The following is a 21,455-nucleotide window of genomic DNA, read 5'->3' as shown; positions in this document are numbered from 1 at the left end:
CCCTGGTAATTAAAAACCAATGAGCCTTACTTCGGGTGTGGGCAAAGTTTTGGAAAGGATTATAAGAGATAGGGTTTATAATCATTTAGAAAGGAATAAGTTGATTAGGGATAGTCAGCATGGTTTTGTGAAGGATAGGTCGTGCCTCACAAACCTTATTGAGTTCTTTGAGAAGGTGACGAAACAGGTGGATGAGGGTAAAGTGCTTGATGTAATGTATATGGATTTCATTAAAGTGTTTGATAAGGTTTCCCATGGTAGGCAATGCATAAAATACAGAGGCATGGGATTGAGGGTGATTTGATGGTTTGGATCAGAAATTGGCTCGCTGAAAGAAGACAGAGGGTGATGGTTGATGGGAAACGTTCATCCTGGAGTTAGTTACTGGTGGTGTACTACAAGCATCTGTTTTGGGTCCACTGCTGTTTGTCATTTTTATAAGTGACCTGGATGAAGGCATAGAAGGATGGCTTAGTAAATTTGCGAAGGACACTAAGGTCGGTAGAATTGTAGATAGTTACAAAGGATGTTGTAGGTTACAGAGTGACATAGATAAGCTGCAGAGCTGCGCTGGGAGGTGACAAATGGAGTTTAATGCAGAAAAGTCAGAGGTCATTCACTTTGGAAGAAGTAACAGGAATACAGAGTACTGAGCTAATAGTAAGCATCTTTGTAGTGTAGAAAAACAGAGATATCTCGGTGTCCACGCACAAAGATCCCTCAAAGTTGCCACCTGCGTCAATAGGGCTGTTAAGAAGGCATACTGTGTGTGTTAGCTTTTATTAGTGGAGTTTCGGAACCATGAGGTCATGCTGCAGATGTACAAAACTCTGGTGCAGCCGCACTTGGAGTATTGTGTGTAGTTCTGGTCACTGCATTTGAGAAAGAATGTGGAAGCTTTGGAAAGGGTGCACAGGAGATTTACTAGGATGTTGCCTGGTATGAGGGAAGGTCTTACGAGGAAAAGCTGATAGACTTGAGGTGTTTTTGTTCGAGAAAAGGAGGTTGAGAGGTGACTTAATTGACATAATAAGATAATCAGAGGGTTAGATAGGGTGGACAGCGATAGTCTTTTTCCTCAAATGGTGATAGCTAGCCCGAGAGAACATAGTTTTAAATTAAGGGGTGATAGACAGAGGACAGATGTCCGAGGTATGTTCTTTAGTCAGAGTAGTAGGAGCGTGGAACACACTGCAACAGTAGTAGACTTGGCAACTTTAAGGGCATTTAAATGGTAATCGGTTAAACATATGGACAAAAATGGAATATAGTGTAGATTAGATGGGCTTCAGGTTGATTTCACAGGTTGGCACAACATCAAGGGCTGAAGGGCCTGTACTGCGCTGTAATGTTCTATGTTCTCTACCATAATCAAACACTTCACTGACTGTCCTTCTTGCACACAAGGTTAGAGCAACTAATGTAGGAGGCAATTTATTAATATGGATAAAGAAAAGATTAGTTAACAGAAAGCGCAGGATAGACACAAAGGGGTCTTACTCGGGTTTGTAAGGTCCACACCATGCTAGTGATTTGTGTGTGGTGAAAGAACTGCAGAGTCTAAGCTTTACCAGCTGAAGCTGCATGCTGAGAGAGACATACACCTTTGTCTGATGGCAAGTTTGATTCTTATGCACTGCAACTGTTGGATTCTCACAATAGTGACTAATTCTCCATATAACATTCACAACACATGCTTCACGTGCCACCTCTATACACAAGCTCTAAGTAGAGAGGAAGCTACAAAGGAACTCGGGAAATTAACTACACATCCAACAAGACCCAGACGGGGTGATAATTGGGCCGGATTTTTATGTACAGTTAGACCTGGGCAATTATCCACATTGTTGGGTAGATGCCAGGTTGTAACTGTACTGAACAGCTAGGTCAGGGGAACGCCAAGTTCTGGAGCACATGTCTTCAGTACAATTGCTGGAATGTTGTCAGGGCCTGAATCCTTTGCAGTATCCAGTGCCTTCATATCACTAGGGATGAATCAAATTGACTGAAGACTGGTAGTTGTGATGCTGGGAACCACCAGGTCATTCACTTAACAGTTGTGACTAAAGATTGTTTTAAATGTTTCTGCCTTATCTCTTGCACTGAAGTGATGGGCTCTTCTATCATTGAGAATGGAGATATTTGTGGAGCTTCCTTCTCCAGTGAGTTGTTTACCTGTTCACCAGCATTCATAGCTGAAAACGTGTTGCTGGAAAAGCACACCAGGTCAGGCAGCATCCAAGGAGCAGGAGAATCGACATTTCAGGCATGAGGCCTTCTTCAGGAATGAGGAGGGTGTGCCAAGCAGGCTAAGATAAAAGGTAGGGAGGAGGGACTTGGGGGAGGGGCATTGGAAATGGAAAATGGAAGACCAATTTGAGAGTGGGACCCCTGGGGACTCCTTCACTACTTGCCTGGTCTCTTGAATAACCTGGCAGTCACCCATAACTTTCTTTCTTCCAATCCCTGCGGTGTGACCATCTCACAGAACGCAGAATCCACCTCATCCTTTAGACGTGCCTCAGCGTCCCCAGTCACTGTTTGAGTTTTGAGTTCCTGTTCCTACGTTTTTCTACTTGTAGCACAGCATCCATGTCCAACATATTCACTTATTGACACTGATATGTTGTACTTTGTCCTCCCTCTGACTTTGCAGACTGCATGGAGCTTGACCTGCCCTTATGTATATTGATGAACTCTCTTGGCCTCTCTACTTTCTCAATGAACAGATCCAGTTATGTCAGAGAAATTTGGACCATAGACTCCTCCCACCATTGCTAAACAATGCACTCTTCATCCTGATCAGCCCCTTTTCCATAAACATTTTTAACCAACTCCACTGAGAGTGGGTCTCCCTTTTAAGAGGTGCAGCATGGTTTGAAATAACGCAGGCTAAGTGTCATAAGCATTCCACAAACTGTTGAGGGCTGCAGCTACTGAACAGCATGGGTAGGACATCCCAGTTGGCCTTCTAGTTCAAGGACTGCAATGTCCCCTCCTATGTGATCAACAATGCCCTCCAATGCATCTCCTCCACTTCCTACACCTCTGCCCTTGAACCCTATCCCTCCAACCGCAACAAGAATAGAACACCCCTGTCCTCACCTTCCACCCCAATAATCTCTGGATACAGTGCATTATCCTACAGCATTTCTGCCACCTACAAGCAGACCCCACTACCAGGGATATATATTGCCCTCCCCACCCCTATGTGCATTCCACAGAAACCATTCCCAACATGACTCCCTTGTTAGTTCCACGCCCCCCACCAACCTACCCTCCACACCTGGCACCCTCTCTTGCTGTCACAGGAGGTGTAAAACCTGTGCCTACACCTCCTCCCAAGGCCCCAAAGGCTCTTTCTACATCCAGCAGAGATTTTCCTGCACATCAAAGCACCTCATCTACTGTGTTTGTTGCTCTCAATGTGGTCTCCTCTACAGCGGGGGGACAGGATGTCAACTTGGGAGAGAATATCTCCAGGACACACACACCAAACAACCCCAATCTCTGTGGCTGACCACTTCAACTCCCCCCTCCCACTCCACCAAGGACAGGCAAGTCCTGGGCCTCCTCCACTGCTAAATCCAAGACACCCGACAACTGGAGAAAGAACACCTCATCTTCTGCCTTGGGACCCTTCAACCACACGGCTTCAACATCGACTTCACTGGCTTCCAAATCCACTCATCCCAGATCTAATCCTCCAACTTGCTCTATTGATCTGCCCTACCTGCCCAACTTCCTTCCCACCTATCCACTCCAATCTATCACAATCACTCCCCCACCTGCATCTACTTATCACCTTCCCAGCTACATTCTCCCCCATCCCCACTCTCCTTTTTATCTCTCAGCTTCCTTCCTCCCTGATGAAGGGCTTATGCAAAAGCATTGACTCTCCTGCTCCTCGGATGCTGCCTGACCTGCGGTGCTTCCAGCATCACTCTTTTCAAAAGCATGAGTAGTACTGACTACATGAGACAATTACACAAATTAGGATACAGCAAAAATGCTGCCTGCACTGGAAATAACAAGCAGGAGTTAATGCCATATCATGATTTCCATGCCCACTTTCAGGGGCAAATTTAGGCCCCTTCCAGTAAATAACCATAAAATGCAAAGAAAGAGGACAATGGCACAGATGCATGGAAACATCATCATCTGCAAGTTCCCTTCCAAGTCACACACCAATTCTGACTTGGAACCATATAACTATTCTTTCACTATTACTATCAAAATCTTGCAACTTCCTCTCTAACAGTACTGTGCAAATACTTATATCATCTGGTCTACACCTTCAAGAAGGTGGCTCATCATCACTTTCACAAAGGCAATAAATATTTACCTATATCCCATTTGCAAATACTTTGTAAAAACACTCCAGACTTGTTTCAGAAGAGAAATTGTTTGAGATCATGGAGGCCAAAGAGCTTTCCTCAATTCCAACAATAATTTGCAAACAATAATTTCAGACAAATTTGTACATGGTGTTATAAGGAGAACTTTTCTTACCATAGGACCATCTGATTCACCTTCTAGTGTCAGTACATCACTCCTGCCCGGTCTGAGATCCATTCTCAGAGGTCTAACTTTGAAGATGGGAACATAGTGACCCTTTACAGGAGAATCTCTATATTTCATATCACGAGGTGAAGGCTGTGGACTGGGTTTAAAGACTTGGGGAAAGCCTATCATCTTCCAGTACATCTGATGGCGTCGCCGTCCACAATTTGTCAGCTTAACTGAATAGCGGCAAACCTCGGAACTAGGATACAATAAAAAACAGCTATCAACACTTCAGGTGTATCACAGTTTTCACTCATGCATTACAGGATTATAGTGGGCTAGACAATGTTTCAGTTTATTGAGGTTTATTTGCCTTGCAAGTGTTATTACCATATAAAAGTTGATACAGTCGGTTCTGCTAGAATGTGCGTTTTCTCAACACGAATTGGCTATAATGTGATTGAAGAATTTAGACCATTGTTTGTAGAATGCAAACTTTCATTACCTATATTGGCGATAATGAGACTCTGATCCCATTGGTTTAAATGATGCTGCAATTATGTGATTTTCTTATAATGTGGGATTGCAGGGAATGGAACTATTGCGTTATAACAGAACAAACTGTATGTACATTTAATGCACATGATAGTAATCACTTAAAGTTTCTGTCACGTGACAACATTACATCCAATTGACAAAAGACCAGTAGGAGAGAACACAGGGATAGCAGTAGGTCATTCAGATCTTCAAGCCTGCTCCACTACTCAATTAAATCATGGCTGATCTATATTCCATTTCCTCAACCTTGTTTTCTTAGCTGTTTTAACAAAAATCTATCATTCTCAAGTAATAACAACGTTTGCATTTATCTGCATTGTTTCATGTGTAATCAGACTTTTCTCACATTAACAATTTGATACAGATATATATAATTGGATGAAAATGTAATTATGAAAAGAGGTGACATCCATTCAAAGAGGAAGCTAACTTCAGTGAGGTATTGTTTGTTCAAATTAGTTCCAAAAGCGCTGAATTTCTGACTACAGATTCCAGCAAAATTTAAATCAAAAACATTGTGTGGTGTTGCCCTGACCTCAGTCTTCAATTTCACATCTTCTGCAGCTACAGAACTTGTGATGCAATTACTCACACATTTAAGAGATGACGTACTTTGGCAAAGTATTCTACAGGGGAGGATATCAGGATGACAGTTGGCCTCTAGATGGTTTGGCAAACATAAAGATGAGCTGGGAGGTATCATTCAGCTAAAGTAGGACAAACCTGTAGTAATACTTGCAATGTAAGTAAAAACTTCTGACATCAGGTTGTTAAAGAGCTATGAGTATCCCACAGTCAGCATCGCAGTGAAGTAGTCTGGGAGTGTCCCGTGAGTATCACAGTGAAGCCTGTCTGGGAACAGTGTCAAAAAGTGACACAGGGCAAGAGACTGAATATTTATACTAAGTTTCACTTTTAGTCGGTAAGGTCTCTGTTAGGAGTTTATCATTTGTAGGGGCAATAGTGCAGAGATTAAGAGAAGAAGGGCCCTGGAATAATTAAGATTATTTGATTTTAAGGGTAATCCAATGGTTTAACTTAAAGGGTAAATCACGGAAAGAAAATTTGAGGTCATGATTGTGTTTACCCTGCTCTAGGTGGGGTATCAGGTACAGTTCCAGTGCCCAGGACCAGGCGTGTGCAGGAAGAGTCTCCAGGTGCATAGAGTCATACAACATGGAAACAGACCTTTTAGTCCAACTCATGCCAATCTGACTTAGTCCCATTTGCCAGTAAAGCGCAGCAGGTCAGGCAGCATCCAAGGAGCAGGAGATTTGATGTTTCGGGCATAAGCCCTTCTTCAGAAAGAAGGGTTTACGCCCGAAACGTCGAATCTCCTGCTCCTTGGATGCTGCCTGACCTGCTGCGCTTTTCCAGCAACACATTTTCAGCTCTGATCTCCAGCATCTGCAGACCTCACTTTCTCCTCCCATTTGCCAGTAGTTGGCCCATATCCCTCGAAATCCTTCCTATACATATACCCATCCAGATGGCTTTTAAATGTAATCGTACCAGCCCCCACCACTTCCTCTGGCAGTTCATTCCATACTCACTCCACCCTCTGCGTGAAAAAATTGCCCCTTAGGTCCTTTCTAAATCTTTCCCCTCTCATCTTAAATCTATGCCCTCTAGTTTTAGACTAGGAAAAAGACCATGACTTTTCACCCTATCTATGTCCCTCATGATTTTATAAACTTCTGTAAGGTCAACCCTCAGCCTCCACTGCTTCAGGGAAAATGCCTATTCAGCCTCTCCCTACAATTCAAATATTCCAGTGCCGGCAATATCCTTGGAAATCTTTTCTGAATCCTCTCAAGTTTAACAACGTTCCTTCGATAGAAGGGCCACCAGAATTGTACGCAGAATTCTACAAGTGGCCACACTAATGTCCTGCACAGCTGCATCATGATGTCCCAATTCCTATACTCAATGTTCTAACCAATGAGGGCAAGCATGTCAAAAGCTTTCTTCATCACCCTGTGTATATGTGACTTCACTAAAGAACTATGCACCTGTACTCCTAGGTCTCTTAGATCCTCCAAGAACAATTCTCAGAACAGGACCAGTGGCTGGAGACACAATGGAGTATCCACAAGGCTGAGAGTATCATCAATAGCACATACTGAAGGGTAGCAACTCCACAGGCTCACATTCCACAGGGAGGGAGGAAATGGGTGACCACCAGACAGAGAAAGTGGACTAGCTGGGCAATGCAGGAATTCCCTACGGCCATTCCCCTAAAAAGCAGATACATCGTTTTGGATTCTGTTACGGGAAATGGCCTCTCAGAGGAAAATAGCTATAGCGAAATTCTTGGATCACGATTGGCTCTGCTGCATGAGAGTGGAAAAATAAGTATAGAGAGGTTATAGTAATAGGAGATCCAATAACATGAGAAATAGATAAGATATTTCTATTGCTGCAATCAAGATTCCAGAATTGTATGTTGCCTCTTGGATGTTGTGTCTCTTATTCAAAAAGCACTCAAGGCAGATAGTAGAAAAATATGAACCAGTTAGTTTAACGTCTGTCTTGGGAAGTTGGTGCAATCCCTTATTAAAGAAGTGATACCGGGACAATTTGGAACATCAAAATGCTATCCATCAGAGTCAGCTTAGTTTTATGAAGAGTAATTCAAGTTTGGCTAATTTGCTAGAGTTCTGCAAAGATGTAACTAGCACAGTGAATAATGAAGAGGTTATTATATAAGTCAAGATTGCAAGGGTCTAAGGGGTCTGATAGAGGACTGATTAACCAACAGAAAGCAGAGAGTTGGGTTAAATGCATCTTTTTCTGTTTGACAAGCTATCTCTAGTTCAATGATCGGGGCCCAAATATTTACAATTTATATTAGTGACTTGGATGCAAGGATAGAAGACACTATAGCCAATAGCAGATGATACTAAAATACTATGTAATGAAGAAACAAAATATATACAAGTGGATATCAATAGCTTATGTGAATTACCCAAAATTTCGCAGAGTTTAATGTGGATAAGTGAGAGTTTTGGTTGGAAGAATAGAAAAGCAACCGATTATCCAAATGGAACAAAACTCCTGAGTGCTTCAGTACAGAGGACTCTGATGTCCTCAAGCATGAGTCACAGAAAACTAGTGTACAGCTACAGCATTTCCAGGGAAAGTAAATGGAATTTAGGTATTTATTGTTAAAGGAATAGAGTATAAAAGTAAGGAGATATTGCTGCAACTGCACAATGCATTAATGGAACTGCACCTGGAGCATTGCATGCAGTTTTGATTCCCGTACTTGAGGAAGGATGTTACTATCTTGGAGTTTCACTAGAATAATCACAGAGGGCAAGCATTTAGGCAGGACCAGGACTGATATCTGAGGGGAGTATTGGCTAGTCCAGTTGGGGAGGGTATAAACTAAAATGGCAGGGGGTAGGAACTTAAACAGGTTGACAGACTGGGAAAAGGGGGGAAAAAAACAAAAGAAAAACTAAGAAAAGTGATAGAGAATTCAAGGACAAGAATCAAATAGGGCCCCACTGCAAAATAATGGGAGCAGGACAAAGGATGTTAAAATGCTAAGTCTTTAGGCCTTCTGTCTTAATGCACGGAGAATTAACAATAAGTGGATGAATTAGCTGCACAAATAAAGAGAAATGAGTATGAGACAGTTCACCTTACAGAGATGTGGCTGCAGGGTGACTATAGTAGGAACTGAATATTCAGTTTTTAGGAAGGACAGCCAAAAGAAAAAGGTGGGATAGCGTTGCTGATTTGAGAGGAAATTAATGCAATATTGAGGGAGGATATTAGCTCGGGTGGTGTAGAATATGTACGGGCAAAGCTTAGAAACACCCACGGGCAGGAAAAGATATTCAGAGTTGCATATAGACCCCAAACTGCAGTGGTAATATTCAGGAAGTCATTCAACATATAATTAGAGATGCAAACAATAAAGGTACATCTGCAATTATAAGTTTCTTTAATCTACTTATAAATTAGGCAAATTACATCAGTAACTACAACGTAGAGGAGGAAATTCCTGGAATCTGTTTGTGATGGTTTTCTGGATCAAAAAGTTGAGGAACAAACTAGAGGACTGATCATTCAGGGTCAGGGCTATTGTGTAATGAGGAATGAATTTAGCTGTGCAAGGCCCCCTGGGGAAGAATGACCATGACATGGAAGAATCCTTCATCAAGATGGAGAATGACAGAGTTGATTCTGAGACTATGGTCCTTAAATAAAGGAAGCTGCAATAGTGTGAGGTACAAGCTGGTTATGATAAATTAGGGAATGTTACTTAAAGGAATGACAAACATTTAAAGATGAGCTAGCTAAATGCAATATTTCCAAGTTTGCAAATGAAACAAAACTGGGTGGGAAGATGAACTTTGAAGAAGATGCAGAGATACTTCAGTAGATTTGTTAAAGTCATGTGAGTAGGCAAATGTATGGATGAACTATAATGCAGAAAATTAGGAGGCTATTCACTTTGGTGGTAAAAAATAGGAAGGAAGATTATTACCTGAGTGGTGATGAATTGGGAAAGGGGGACGTGCAGTAAAATTAGGACATTCTTGTACACCAGTCACTGAAACTAAGCATACATTTGCAGCAAGCAGTGAAGAAGGCAATTGATATGTTGATCTTCATAGCAAGGGGATTTGAGTACAGGAGCAAGCAGGTTTCATCTCTTTATCTGAGGAAGGATGTTCTGGTGATGAAGGGAGCGCATCTAAGGTTTATCAGATTGATTCCTGGGATGGCAGGACCGACATATGAAAAGAGATTGGATTGGTTAGGACTACATTCAGTGGAGTTTAGAAGAGCATCGGAACAGAAGTAGGCCTGTCAGCCCCTTGCGTGTATGCCACCACTCATTGAGATCATGGATGGCTCATATCCATTTGCTCAACAAAACATTATCTATCTCCAATTTGAAGTTAAATACTGCCATTTTGTGAAAGCAAGGCTGACACATCTACAGCCCTTTGTATGTAGAAATGCTTTCTAACTTCTCTCCTGAACAGCCTAGCCCTAATTCTCAGTTTCTGCCCCCTAGTGCTAAAATCCCTCATCAGTCCAAATAGTTTATCTTTATCTTCTTTATCGATCCTGTCTTTTCCTGTTACTATCCGGAAGACCTCAATTAGATCACCCCTCACCTTCAACCACACGGCATCAACATCCACTTCACTAGTTTACAAATCTCCCCCCACCCCACTTCATCCTAAATCCAACCCTCCAACTCGACACTGCCCTCAATGACATGTCCTACCTGTCTATCTTCCTTCCCATATATCCGTTCCATCCTCCCCACTGACCGATCACAATCACCGCCCCCCCACCCCCGCAAACAACATCTACATATCACCTTCCCAGCTATCTTTCCTCACCTTCCTATTTATCTCTCAGCCACTACCACCTCCCCTTCCCCCAATTCCTGATGAAGGGCTTATGCCAAAATATTGACTCTCCTGCTCCTTAGATGCTACCTGGCCAGCTGTGATTTTCCAGTGCAACACTTTTCAAATACTTAGCCATTATCCCTACTATCCATCGCTTGCCACACAAACGATTTCCCAGCCATGTCAGTAATGTGTCGTCAATTCCATGAGTTTATACCTTAGTTAACAGTCTCGTACATGGGACTTTATGAAGTGCCTTCTGGATGTCTTTATAAAAACAACACCCATAGACATTCCCTCCTCTACTAACTTAGTCAACACTTCAAAAAATTCAATGACGTTTATCAGGCTTGTCATACCTGGCAAGATTCCATGATAGCTCTCCCTGATTGATTCAAATTTGTGAGGTGTTCAGTTAATCCTGGATTACAGACTCCAATAATTTCCCCACTATGTTTGTTAGCCTAACTCTTCTACAATTCCTGGTTTTCTTTTTTCTGGCTTCATAAAAGGTGGCATGACGTGCAAGTGAGGGGTGGGTGTCTCATAGAAACTTACAAAATTCTAACAAGACTAAACAGGGTCAATGCAAGAAAGATGTTCCTGATGTCTGGGAGGTCAGAATCGGGGGTCACAGGTTAAGGATATAGAGGACACTATTTAGGACTGAGATGACGAGAAATGTCTTCATTCAGAGAGTGGCTATCCTGTGGAATTCTCTGCCATAAAAAGTAGCCGAGACCAAAACCTGAATGAGGAGGAGTTAGATACAGTTCTTAGGGCTAAAGGGATAAAATGAGATGAGAACAAAGAGAGAACAGAGTTCTGAATGCAAGGTTTGTGAAGGTTTCTAGCTCAAGTTGAGGTTAGGGTGTAGGTTTGCTCGCTGAGCTATGGGTTTGATATCCAGACTTTTCATTACCTGGCTAGGTAACATCATCAGTGGCGACCTCCAAGTGAAGCGAAGTTGTTGTCTCCTGTTTTCTGTTTAGAAATAGAAAGCAGGAGACGACAGCTTCGCTTCACTTGGAGGTTGCAACTGATGATGTTACCTAGCCAGGTAATGAAACGTCTGGATATCAAACCTATAGCTCAGCGAGCAAACCTACACCCTAGAGCTCTGAATGCTGAGTAGGATGACCAGCCCTGACCATACTGAACGATAGAGCAGGCCTGCAGCAGCTGAATGGCTTATTCCTACTTTCTCTGTTTTCATGAGTGAATAAAGTTAGTTCAGTTGGCGATTTTCAGGACAATGTATGGAAATACCCAAAATTCGTAAGCCTTGGATTATCAACTACATCTACATCTTTCTCAAACCTCAGCAAATCATGAAATTCAGCAGCTAATATCCACTACTATATCAACATGAACCTTTGTTCTTTCTCAGTCCCAAATAACGTGTCACACTAGGATAAAAACTCAACAAATCTCACACTTCACCTGAATGAATGGAGCAAAAATTCCACAACCATTCCAGCAACTTCCCACATAACATCAACTAGAGAATACAGGAAAAGATTAAACTTTATTGGCTGAGATAAAACTCAGGAATAAAGTGGGGACCATTCACAGTTTTCAAACAGCAGGCAACAGTAATCTCCAACAAGACAAGTCAATCTATCCCTCCTTGATTTAAAATAACATTATCATGATCGAATTGCCCACCATCAACATCCTGGGTAAAGCAATGGATTAGAAATTAAACTGAACTTACAAATGATACTGGCTAATTATCAGCTAAAATTTAGTCAGAGTCATATAGCAATGCAGCAGACCCTTCAACCTCTCATATCTATGCAGACCAACAAACACCAAATCACACTGATCCCGTTTACCTGCATTTGGTCCATATCCTGCTATGTCCTCACATTTCAAGTATTCAAGTAAATGTTGCAAAAGAACCTACCTCCATCACCTTCTCAGGCAGCACATTCTGCATTTAAATCCACTCTGGGTGATAGAACTCTTTCTCAGATCTCCTGTAAACCACTTGCTCCTCATCCTAAACTTATGCTATCTGGTCTTAAAGTTGACTAATCCTTTCTCACACTCTAACTTGATAGAGTTTCTTTGAAGAAGTGAAAAGGTTGATGATGGCAGAGCGGTGGACATTGTCTATATGGACTCCAGCAAGGTGTTCAACAAGGTTCCGCATGGCAGACTGGTTAGCAAGGTTAGATCACAAGGAATCCAGGGAGATCTACCTATTTGGATACAAAATTGACTTGAAGGAAGGACACAGAGGGTGGTGGTGAAATATAGTTTGTTTTTTGGACTGGAGGCCTGTGCCAAGCTGCATGCCACAAAGATCGGTGCTGCGTCCACTGCTTTTTTTCATCTGTGTAAATGATTCCGATGCAAATATAGGAGGAATGGTGAGTAAGTTTGCAGATTACACCAATATTGATTGAAAGGGCTGATGTTCTGACGAATTGCAGAAGGAGTTGAATTTAAATGATTGTGAGGTGCCGTATTTTGATAAGGCAAATCAAAGCAAGATTTATACACTTAATGGTACGATACTGGGGAATGTGGATGAGGACTGCAGATGCTGGAAACCAGAGTTTAGATTAGGGTGGTGCTGGAAAAGCACAGCAGATCAGGTAGCATCCGAGGAGCAGGAGAATCGATGTTTTGGGCAAAAGTCTTTCATCAGGAATGGAGGCAGGAAGCCTCAAGGGTGGAGAGATAAATGGGGGTTGGGGGGGGGGGGGGGGGGGGGGGGGGGTGGGGGGGAGAAGGTAGCAAAGAGTACAATACGTGAATGGGGTTGGGGATGGAGGTGATAGATCAGAGAGGAGGTTGGAGCGGATAGGTGGGAAAGGAGATTGGCAGGTAGGACAGGTCATAAGGACAGTGCTTCCTGCCTCCATCCCTGATGAAGGGCTTTTGCCCAAAACGTCGATTTTCCTACTCCTCAGATGCTGTCTGATGTACTGGGAATGTTGCTGAACAAAGAGATCTTGGGGTGCAGATTCATAATTCCTGGAAGGTGGAGTCACAGGTAGACAGTATAATGAAGATGGTGTTTGGTATACTTGCTTTTATTGTTCAGTGTATTGAATAGAGGAGTTGGGCTGTCATGTTGCAGCTGTACAAGACATTGGTTGGGCCATTTTTGGAATACAGTGTTCAGTTCTATTCTCCTTGCTATAAGAATGATGTTGTTAAACTTGAAAGGGTGCAGAAAAGATTTACATAGATATTGCCAGTGTTGGAGGGTTTGAGCAAGAGGGAGAGGCTGATTAAGCTGAGGCTACTTTCCCCAGAGTATCAGATGCTGAGGGGTGACCTTATAGGAGTTTATACAATGATGAGGGGCATGAATAGAGTGAATAGCCAAGGTCTTTGTTCCAAGGTGGTGGTGGGAAAGGGTGGAGTCCAAACTACAGGGCAATGGTTTAAGGTGAGAGGAGAAAGATTTAAAAGGGACCCAAGGGGCAACATTTTCGTGCAGGAAGTGATGCATGTATGGAATGTGCTGCCAGAGGAAGTAGTAGAGGCTCGTACAATTACAACATTTAGAAGGCATCTTGATGGGTACATAAATAAGAAGGGTTTAGACGGATATGGGCCAAGTGCTGGCAAATGGGACTGGATTAATTTAGGATATCTGGTCGGCATCGACAAGTTAGACCGAAGGGTCTGTTTCTGTGCTATACAACCCTATAACTCCATGACAAACACAGAATTTTCTTCATGAGGAATTTCAAATGTTTCTGAATGTACTGCAGACATCAGTGATATCCCTGCTTTAGCCCTTATGGTAGAGGGAAGGTCATTGATGACATAGCTGAAGAAAGTTGGGCCAAAGCCACAAAAATGAGTAATTCATACTGAAATGTCCTGGAATTAAAATGATTGGCCTCCAACAATCACAACAATCCTTAGTGCTAGGTATGATTCCAACCAATATTTCTCACTACTATCTACTTGATGGCAATTTTACATGGGCTCCCAAATCTATTTATGATCAAATGGTGCCTTGATTCTTGACGTATTTCTGGAACTCAGCTCTTTTCACCATGCTTGAACCAAGGACATAATCTGGTGACATTTCCAATTCCTAAAATTCTCCTTATTTCAGTATCAGGACAGGTCACCAAAAGCCTTGCTCAAAGAAGTAGGTTCGGAGCAGTGCACCCAGTATCCTGACCCAATTTCTTAGTTTCTAATCAATTTCCTACCCGGTTTTGGCACAGGAGAAGACACTCTCTCAGTCTTTAAAGGGACACTCACCTGAATATTGCTCCAAGGTTAAGAACTGGACCGAATGGTTTATTGGGTACAATGGTGGTTCCAATTCCAGTAGCTTGCACATGAATACTCCTAGTATGGCTGTTCTCTACTTCCAAGTGTACCTTGTCTTCAGACCAGATTGTGTCATCAAGATGCGCCACAACATATAAATCTTTGTGTTGAAGAGGAAGGATCACCATTTCACTCGGCTCCAAACGCCATTTTGATTTTTCTAAAGTCTGAAGTTAATCACATTAGGGACAACTTATTGATAAAATTGACATATCAAATCTGCAAAGAAATTTTGCAACAAGATCCAGAGCACAGAAATAAGTGACTGAAAGACATGAACATCAAATTTGTTGACATTTCCAATAAAACAGCAGTTAGTGAAGCTTACATAATCAAATTAAATGTTCCAAGACTAACATTTTACTATTTAACTTCTAGGTGCTAAAGTCTTTAGTAATGCTATGTACAAAGGGGTTCAGGAGCTCGTCAATTAGCAAACTAAACTGTTAATTTAAAGCACAAAATATGTAAAGCACAAAGTTGATCAGCATTTCCAACACTACATTGGAATTTTCTGAAGCTAAACCATGTCTTGCTGGACTTTGCAGCTCCAAACGTCAGGAGAGAATAAAAAAACAGGGCAGAATGTGAATGCTGAAGTCCTCCCCCATTTCCAAATCTTTATTTCTGAGCGGTACAGGAATAGGAATAGGGTGGTAGCCATGCATGCCATGGGTTAAGACATCATTGACAATAGACATTTTAGACCTTTTGCAATTTTCAACAAGGTGGCTGCATTTTCGAAGCCTTTCTAAATTATGATTGATAAATGGAGATGTGTCCAGACGTGAATCATGGATTGCGATCAGGAAGAGTACAAAATGTGACAGAAAGGTGTTGACCCTCCCTCCCTTTATTGTTCATGATGAAATGCTATAGCTGTGATGCATCTATATTTAGTCAAGTGGCTAATAATAGCACAGATTGTTGGTCATTAATCTGTTGCCACATTGTTCCTTCCACAAACTGGCAAGCTATCAAGGGAAGGGCAGTATTTAAAAAGTATAAATATCTTTAAGTGCAGTGGGCAAGATTTTTCATTGGATAAAGCTCTATTTTGCAAAACATAGCAATGTCAGATTAATAACTAATGTTTAATTTTTCCCCATGGCCTTTACCAAATCTTACAGAATATTTCAACCATCTGTTTGTATGTTTCAAAGCTTTGAGGAAAAAGTGAGGACTGCAGATGCTGGAGATCAGAGCTGAAAATGTGTTGCTGGAAAAGCGCAGCAGGTTAGGCAGCATCCAAGGAACAGGAAATTTGACGTTTCAGGCATAAGCCCTTCATCAGGAATGAGGAAAGTGTGTCCAGCAGGCTAAGATAAAAGGTAGGGAGGAGGGACTTGGGGGAGGGGCGATGGAGATGCGATAGGTGGAAGGAGGTCAAGGTGAGGGTGATAGGCCGGAGTGGGCCGGGGAGAGAGGTCAGGAAGAAGATTGCAGGTTAGGAGGGCGGTGCTGAGTTCGAGGGAATCGACTGAGACAAGGTGGGGGAGGGGAAATGAGGAAACTGGAGAAATCTGAGTTCATCCCTTGTGGTTGGAGGGTTCCCAGGCAGAAGATGAGGCGTTCTTCCACCAACTGTCGTGTTGTTATGTTCTGGCGATAGAGGAGTCCAAGGACCTGCATGTCCTTGGTGGAGTGGGAGGGGGAGTTAAAGTGTTGAGCCACGATGTGGTTGGGTTGGTTGGTCCGGGCATCCCAGAGGTGTTCCCTGAAGCGTTCCGCAAGTAGGCAGCCCGTCTCCCCAATATAGAGGAGGCCACATCGGGTGCAGTGGATACAATAGATGATGTGTGTGGAGGTGCAGGTGAATTTGTGGCGGATATGGAAGGATGCCTTGGGGCTTTGGAGAGAAGTAAGGTGGGGAGGTGTGGGTGCAAGTTTTGCATTTCTTGCGGTTGCAGGGGAAGGTGCCGGGAGTGGAGGTTGGGTTGGTGGGGGGTGTGGATCTGATGAGGGAGTCACGGAGGGAGTGGTCTTTTCGGAACGCTGATAGGGGAGGGGAGGGAAATATATTCCTGGTGGTGGGGTCCGTTTGGAGGTGGCGGAAATGATGGCGTCATTTCCACCACCTCCAAACGGACCCCACCACCAGGGATATATTTCCCTCCCCTCCCCTATCAGTGGTCCAAAAAGACCACTCCCTCCGTGACTCCCTCGTCAAGTCCACACCCCCCACCAACCCAACCTCCACTCCCGGCACCTTCCCCTGCAACCGCAGGAAATGCAAAACATGCGCCCACACCTCCCCCCTTACTTCTCTCCAAGGCCCCAAGGGATCCTTCCATATCCGCACAAATTCACCTGCACCTCCACACACATCATCTATTGCATCCGCTGCACCCAATGTGGCCTCCTCTATATTGGGGAGACAGGCCGCCTACTTGCGGAACGCTTCAGGGAACACCTCTGGGATGCCCGGACCAACCAACCCAACCACATCGTGGCTCAACACTTTAACTCCCCCTCCCACTCCACCAAGGACATGCAGGTCCTTGGACTCCTCCACCCCAGAACATAACAACACGACGGTTGGAGGAAGAGCGCCTCATCTTCCGCCTGGGAACCCTCCAACCACAAGGGATGAACTCAGATTTCTCCAGTTTCCTCATTTCCCCTCCCCCACCTTGTCTCAGTCGATTCCCTCGAACTCAGCACCACCCTCCTAACCTGCAATCTTCTTCCTGACCTCTCTCCCCGGCCCACTCCGGCCTATCACCCTCACCTTGACCTCCTTCCACCTATCACATCTCCATCGCCCCTCCCCCAAGTCCCTCCTCCCTACCTTTTATCTTAGCCTGCTGGACACACTTTCCTCATTCCTTATGAAGGGCTTATGCCCGAAACGTCGAATTTCCTATTCCTTGGATGCTGCCTGACCTGCTGCGCTTTTCCAGCAACACATTTTCAGCTCAGTTTCAAAGCTTTGATAGATATCTGAGCTTTGATTTCTTTAAAGGTTCTGAGAGATGCTGCTCAGCAGAATATTTTGTACACAAATATCCAGGGGAATGTTAATTTGATGAACTTTTTTTAACATTGCAAATCACTGGTGAATTTTAGTCAGTAGGGGTTTCTTACATAGCTCTGCAAAGGAAAGTGTATATGCTTATTTTCACAGAACCATATGCTTCAGAAGAGCATAATGTGCCGATTAATAGGTCATAGAATAGTATAGCACAGAACATGCCTTTTTACGCTCAATTTTTTGCCAGCCATCTATCCTACTCTAAGATCAGACTACTTACCCTTCATTGTACTAACTTCCATGAGCCTATCCAAGAGTCACTTAAACCATTGTGATAAACATAAATGATCTGGAGGAAGATAGGTGGTCTGATTAGCAAGTTTGCCGATGACACTAAGACTGATTTGGAGATGCCGGTGTTGGACTGGGATGTACAAAATTAAAAATCACACAACACCAGGTTATAGTCCAACAGGTTTAATTGGAAGCACACTAGCTTTCGGAGCGACGCTCCTTCATCAGGTGATTGTGGAGGGCTCGATCGTAACACAGAATTTGTAGCAAAACTTTGCAGTGTGATGTAACAGAAATTATACATGAAAAATTGATTGTCTGTTAAGCCTTTCATCTGTTAGAATACAGTGATAGTTTCACTTCTTTCATGTGTAAATCACAAAACTTTTTTTTAAAAGTTGCATTCTCGGGTTAGCTGTTAACAATGGTGATAGCTAGACAATATGTTGAAGGTGTTGGCCCCCTGTGTTCTCTGTCTATGACCTGATTTTAGATTGATTCTAATCTAAAAAATGAAATAACAGAGTTTTACATAAATTCATGCAGTTATTGAGCTCAGAGTTCTACATGAAAGCATACAGTTTTTGAGCAACGTGCAATGTAAATCTGCAAGTACAAATTCACCCCACAAAATGTGTGCGCACATGGGTCTTCGTGTGTGTGTGTGTGTAGTGAGTGCAGAGTGTCTTAAGTCTGTGAGGGGGTGCATGTGTGAGCGTGGGAGTGTGTGTCTATAAGGGTGTGTATGGGTGTCTGTGTGTGCGTCTGTGTGTACTTGTGTCCATGTGTATGTGAGAGTGTGTGTGCGTTAGGAATATCTGTGTGTGTATAGTGCAATGGTGATCATCTGTAATGTGACATGAACCCAAGGTCCCGGTTGAGGCCCTCCCTATGGGTACCGAACTTAGCTATCAGCCTCTGCTCGGCCACTTTCCTCTGCTGCCTGTCCCGAAGTCCACCTTGGAGGATGGTCACCCGAAGATCCGAGGCTGAATGTCCTGGACCCCTGAAGCGTTCCCCAACTGGGAGGGAACCCTTCTGTCTGTTGATTGTTGTCTCTGTGCCCATTCATCCGTTGACGTAGGCTTTGCTCGGTTTCCCAAATGTACCATGTCTCTGGGCATCCTTGTCTACAACGTATAAGATAGACAATGTTGGCTGAGTCACATGAGTACCTGCCATGGGTGTTCCCACGCGTAATAGTGGTATCTATGTCCACAATCTGACATGTCTTGCAGCGTCCACAGTGACAGGGTTGTATGGAGTTGTCCTGAGAGCCGGGCAGTTTGCTACAAACAGTGATCTGTTTGAGGTTTGGCGGTTGTTTAAAGGCAAGTAGTGGAGGTGCGGGGAAGATCTTGGTGAGGTGCTCATCCTCATTGATAATGTGTTGCAGGTAACGAGGAACATGGTGTAATTTTTCAGCCCCTGGGAAGTACTGAATAACAAAGAGGACCCTGTCAGTTGCAGCACGTGTCTGTCTCCTGAGGAGGTCATTACGGTTCCTTGCTGTGGCACGTTGGAAATGGCGGTGGATGAGTTAAGCATCGTACCCTGTTCTTGTGAGGGCATCCTTAGTACTTCCAGGTGTCCGTCACATTCCTCCTCATCTGAGCAGATCCGGTGTATGTGTGGGGCTGGTCCATAGGGAATGGCTGTTTTAATGTACCGAACTTAGCTAGCAGCCATTGCTCAGCCACTTTCCTCTGCTGCCTGTCCCGAAGTCCACCTTCAACATATTGTCTAGCTATCACCATTGTTAACAGCTAACCCGAGAATGCAACTTTTAAAAAAAGGTTTTGTGATTTACACATGAAAGAAGTGAAACTATCACTGTATTCTAACAGATGAAAGGCTTAACAGACAATTAATTTTTCAATGTACAATTTCAGTTACATCACACTGCAAATTTTTGCTATAAATTCTGTGTTACGACCGAGCCCTCCACTATCACCTGATGAAGGAGCGTCGCTCCGAAAGCTAGTGTGCTTCCAATTAAACCTGTTGGACTGTAACCTGGTGTTGTGTGATTTTTAGCTTTGGACACTAAGATTGGTGGAGTAGCTGATAGTGAAGGGGACTGTTAGAGAATGCATCAGAATATAGATAGATTGAAGAGTTGGGCAGAGAATTGGCAGATCGACTTCCACCTGGGCAAATGTGAGGTGGTATATTTTGGAAGATCCAATTCTAGAGCAAACTATACCGTAAATGGAAAAGCCCTGGAGAAAATTGATGGACAGAGAGATCTGGGTGTTCAGATCTCTTGTACCCTGAGGGTGGCAATGTAGGTCGACATAGTGGTCAAGAAGGCATAAGGCATGCTTTCCTTCACCGGAGGTTTTGGAGAAGGTGCAGAGGAGGTTCACTAGAATGTTGCCTGGTATGGAAGGTGCAAGCTATGAAGAGAGGTTGAGTAGATTAGGATGATTTTCATTAGAAAGACAGAGGTTGAGGGGAGACCTGGTCGAAGTCTACAAAGATATGAGAGGTATAGAAGGGTGGATAGCAAGAAGCTTTTTCTCCAAGAGTGGGGGACTTAATTACAAAGGGTCACGAGTTGGAGATGAGAGGGGAAAAGTTTAAGGAAGATATGCGTGGAAAGTTCTTTATGCAGACAGTGGTGGGGGTCTGGAACACGTTGCCAGTGGAGGTGGTATAGGCAGGCATGATAGTGTCATTTAACATGTATCTTTGATACATGAATGGACAGGGAGCAGAGATTTACAGCTTCTTAGAAAACAGGCAATAGGTTTAGATAGAGGATCTGGATCAACTCAGGCTTGAAGGGCCAAAGGGTCTGTTCCTGTGCTGTAATTTTTTTGTTCTTTGTAAATGTCCCTAATGTATCTGACTCTACTACCACTGCTGGCAGTGCATTCCATGCAGCCCATTACTCTCTATATAAAGAACCTACCTCTGACATCTCCTCTAAACCTTTCTTCAATCACCTTAAAATTATGCCCCCTTGTGATAGAAATTTCCATATGGGAAAAGGTCGCTGGCTATCCACTCTATCTCTGCCTCTCATCATCTTGTACACCTCTATCAAGTCTCCTTTGCTCCAATGAGAAAAGCCCTAGCTTCCTCAACCTTTCTTCATTAGACATACCCTCCAGTTGAGGCAGCATCCTGGCAAATGTCCTCTGCACCCTCTCTAAAGATTCCCCATCTTTCCTATAATGAGGCAACCAGAACTGAACACAATATTCCAAGAGTGGTCTAACCAGGGCTTTACAGAGCTGCAGCATAACCTCGTGGCTCTTAAACTCAATCCCTCTGCTAACAAAAGCCAACACACCTTATGCCTTCTTTACAACCCAATCAACCGGGGACAACTTTGAGGGATCTATGGACATGGATCCCAAGTTCCTTCTGTTCCTCCATACTACCAAGAATCCTGCCTTTAACCATATATTCTGCAT

At 43.4% G+C, this 21,455-nt stretch overlaps 1 protein-coding gene across 1 annotated transcript in view; it reads right to left on the bottom strand.

Moving 5' to 3' along the window:
• Positions 1 to 21,455, bottom strand: part of hydin (HYDIN axonemal central pair apparatus protein) — an 888,678-nt gene that overhangs the window by 409,639 nt on the left and 457,584 nt on the right. Inside the window, exons 20-21 of the mRNA XM_060837518.1 lie at positions 14,691 to 14,929; positions 4,513 to 4,765 (exon numbers count right to left, since the gene is read on the bottom strand). Coding sequence (XP_060693501.1) covers positions 4,513 to 4,765; positions 14,691 to 14,929 — 492 coding nt within the window. The remainder of the gene's footprint in view (positions 1 to 4,512; positions 4,766 to 14,690; positions 14,930 to 21,455) is intronic.

This window comes from Hemiscyllium ocellatum, chromosome 17 (assembly GCF_020745735.1).
Source record: "Hemiscyllium ocellatum isolate sHemOce1 chromosome 17, sHemOce1.pat.X.cur, whole genome shotgun sequence".
NCBI classification, from domain to species: Eukaryota; Metazoa; Chordata; class Chondrichthyes; order Orectolobiformes; family Hemiscylliidae; genus Hemiscyllium; species Hemiscyllium ocellatum.
The sequence above is the reverse complement of the archived record's forward strand: the minus strand, read 5'-3'. Positions and strand labels throughout refer to the sequence as shown.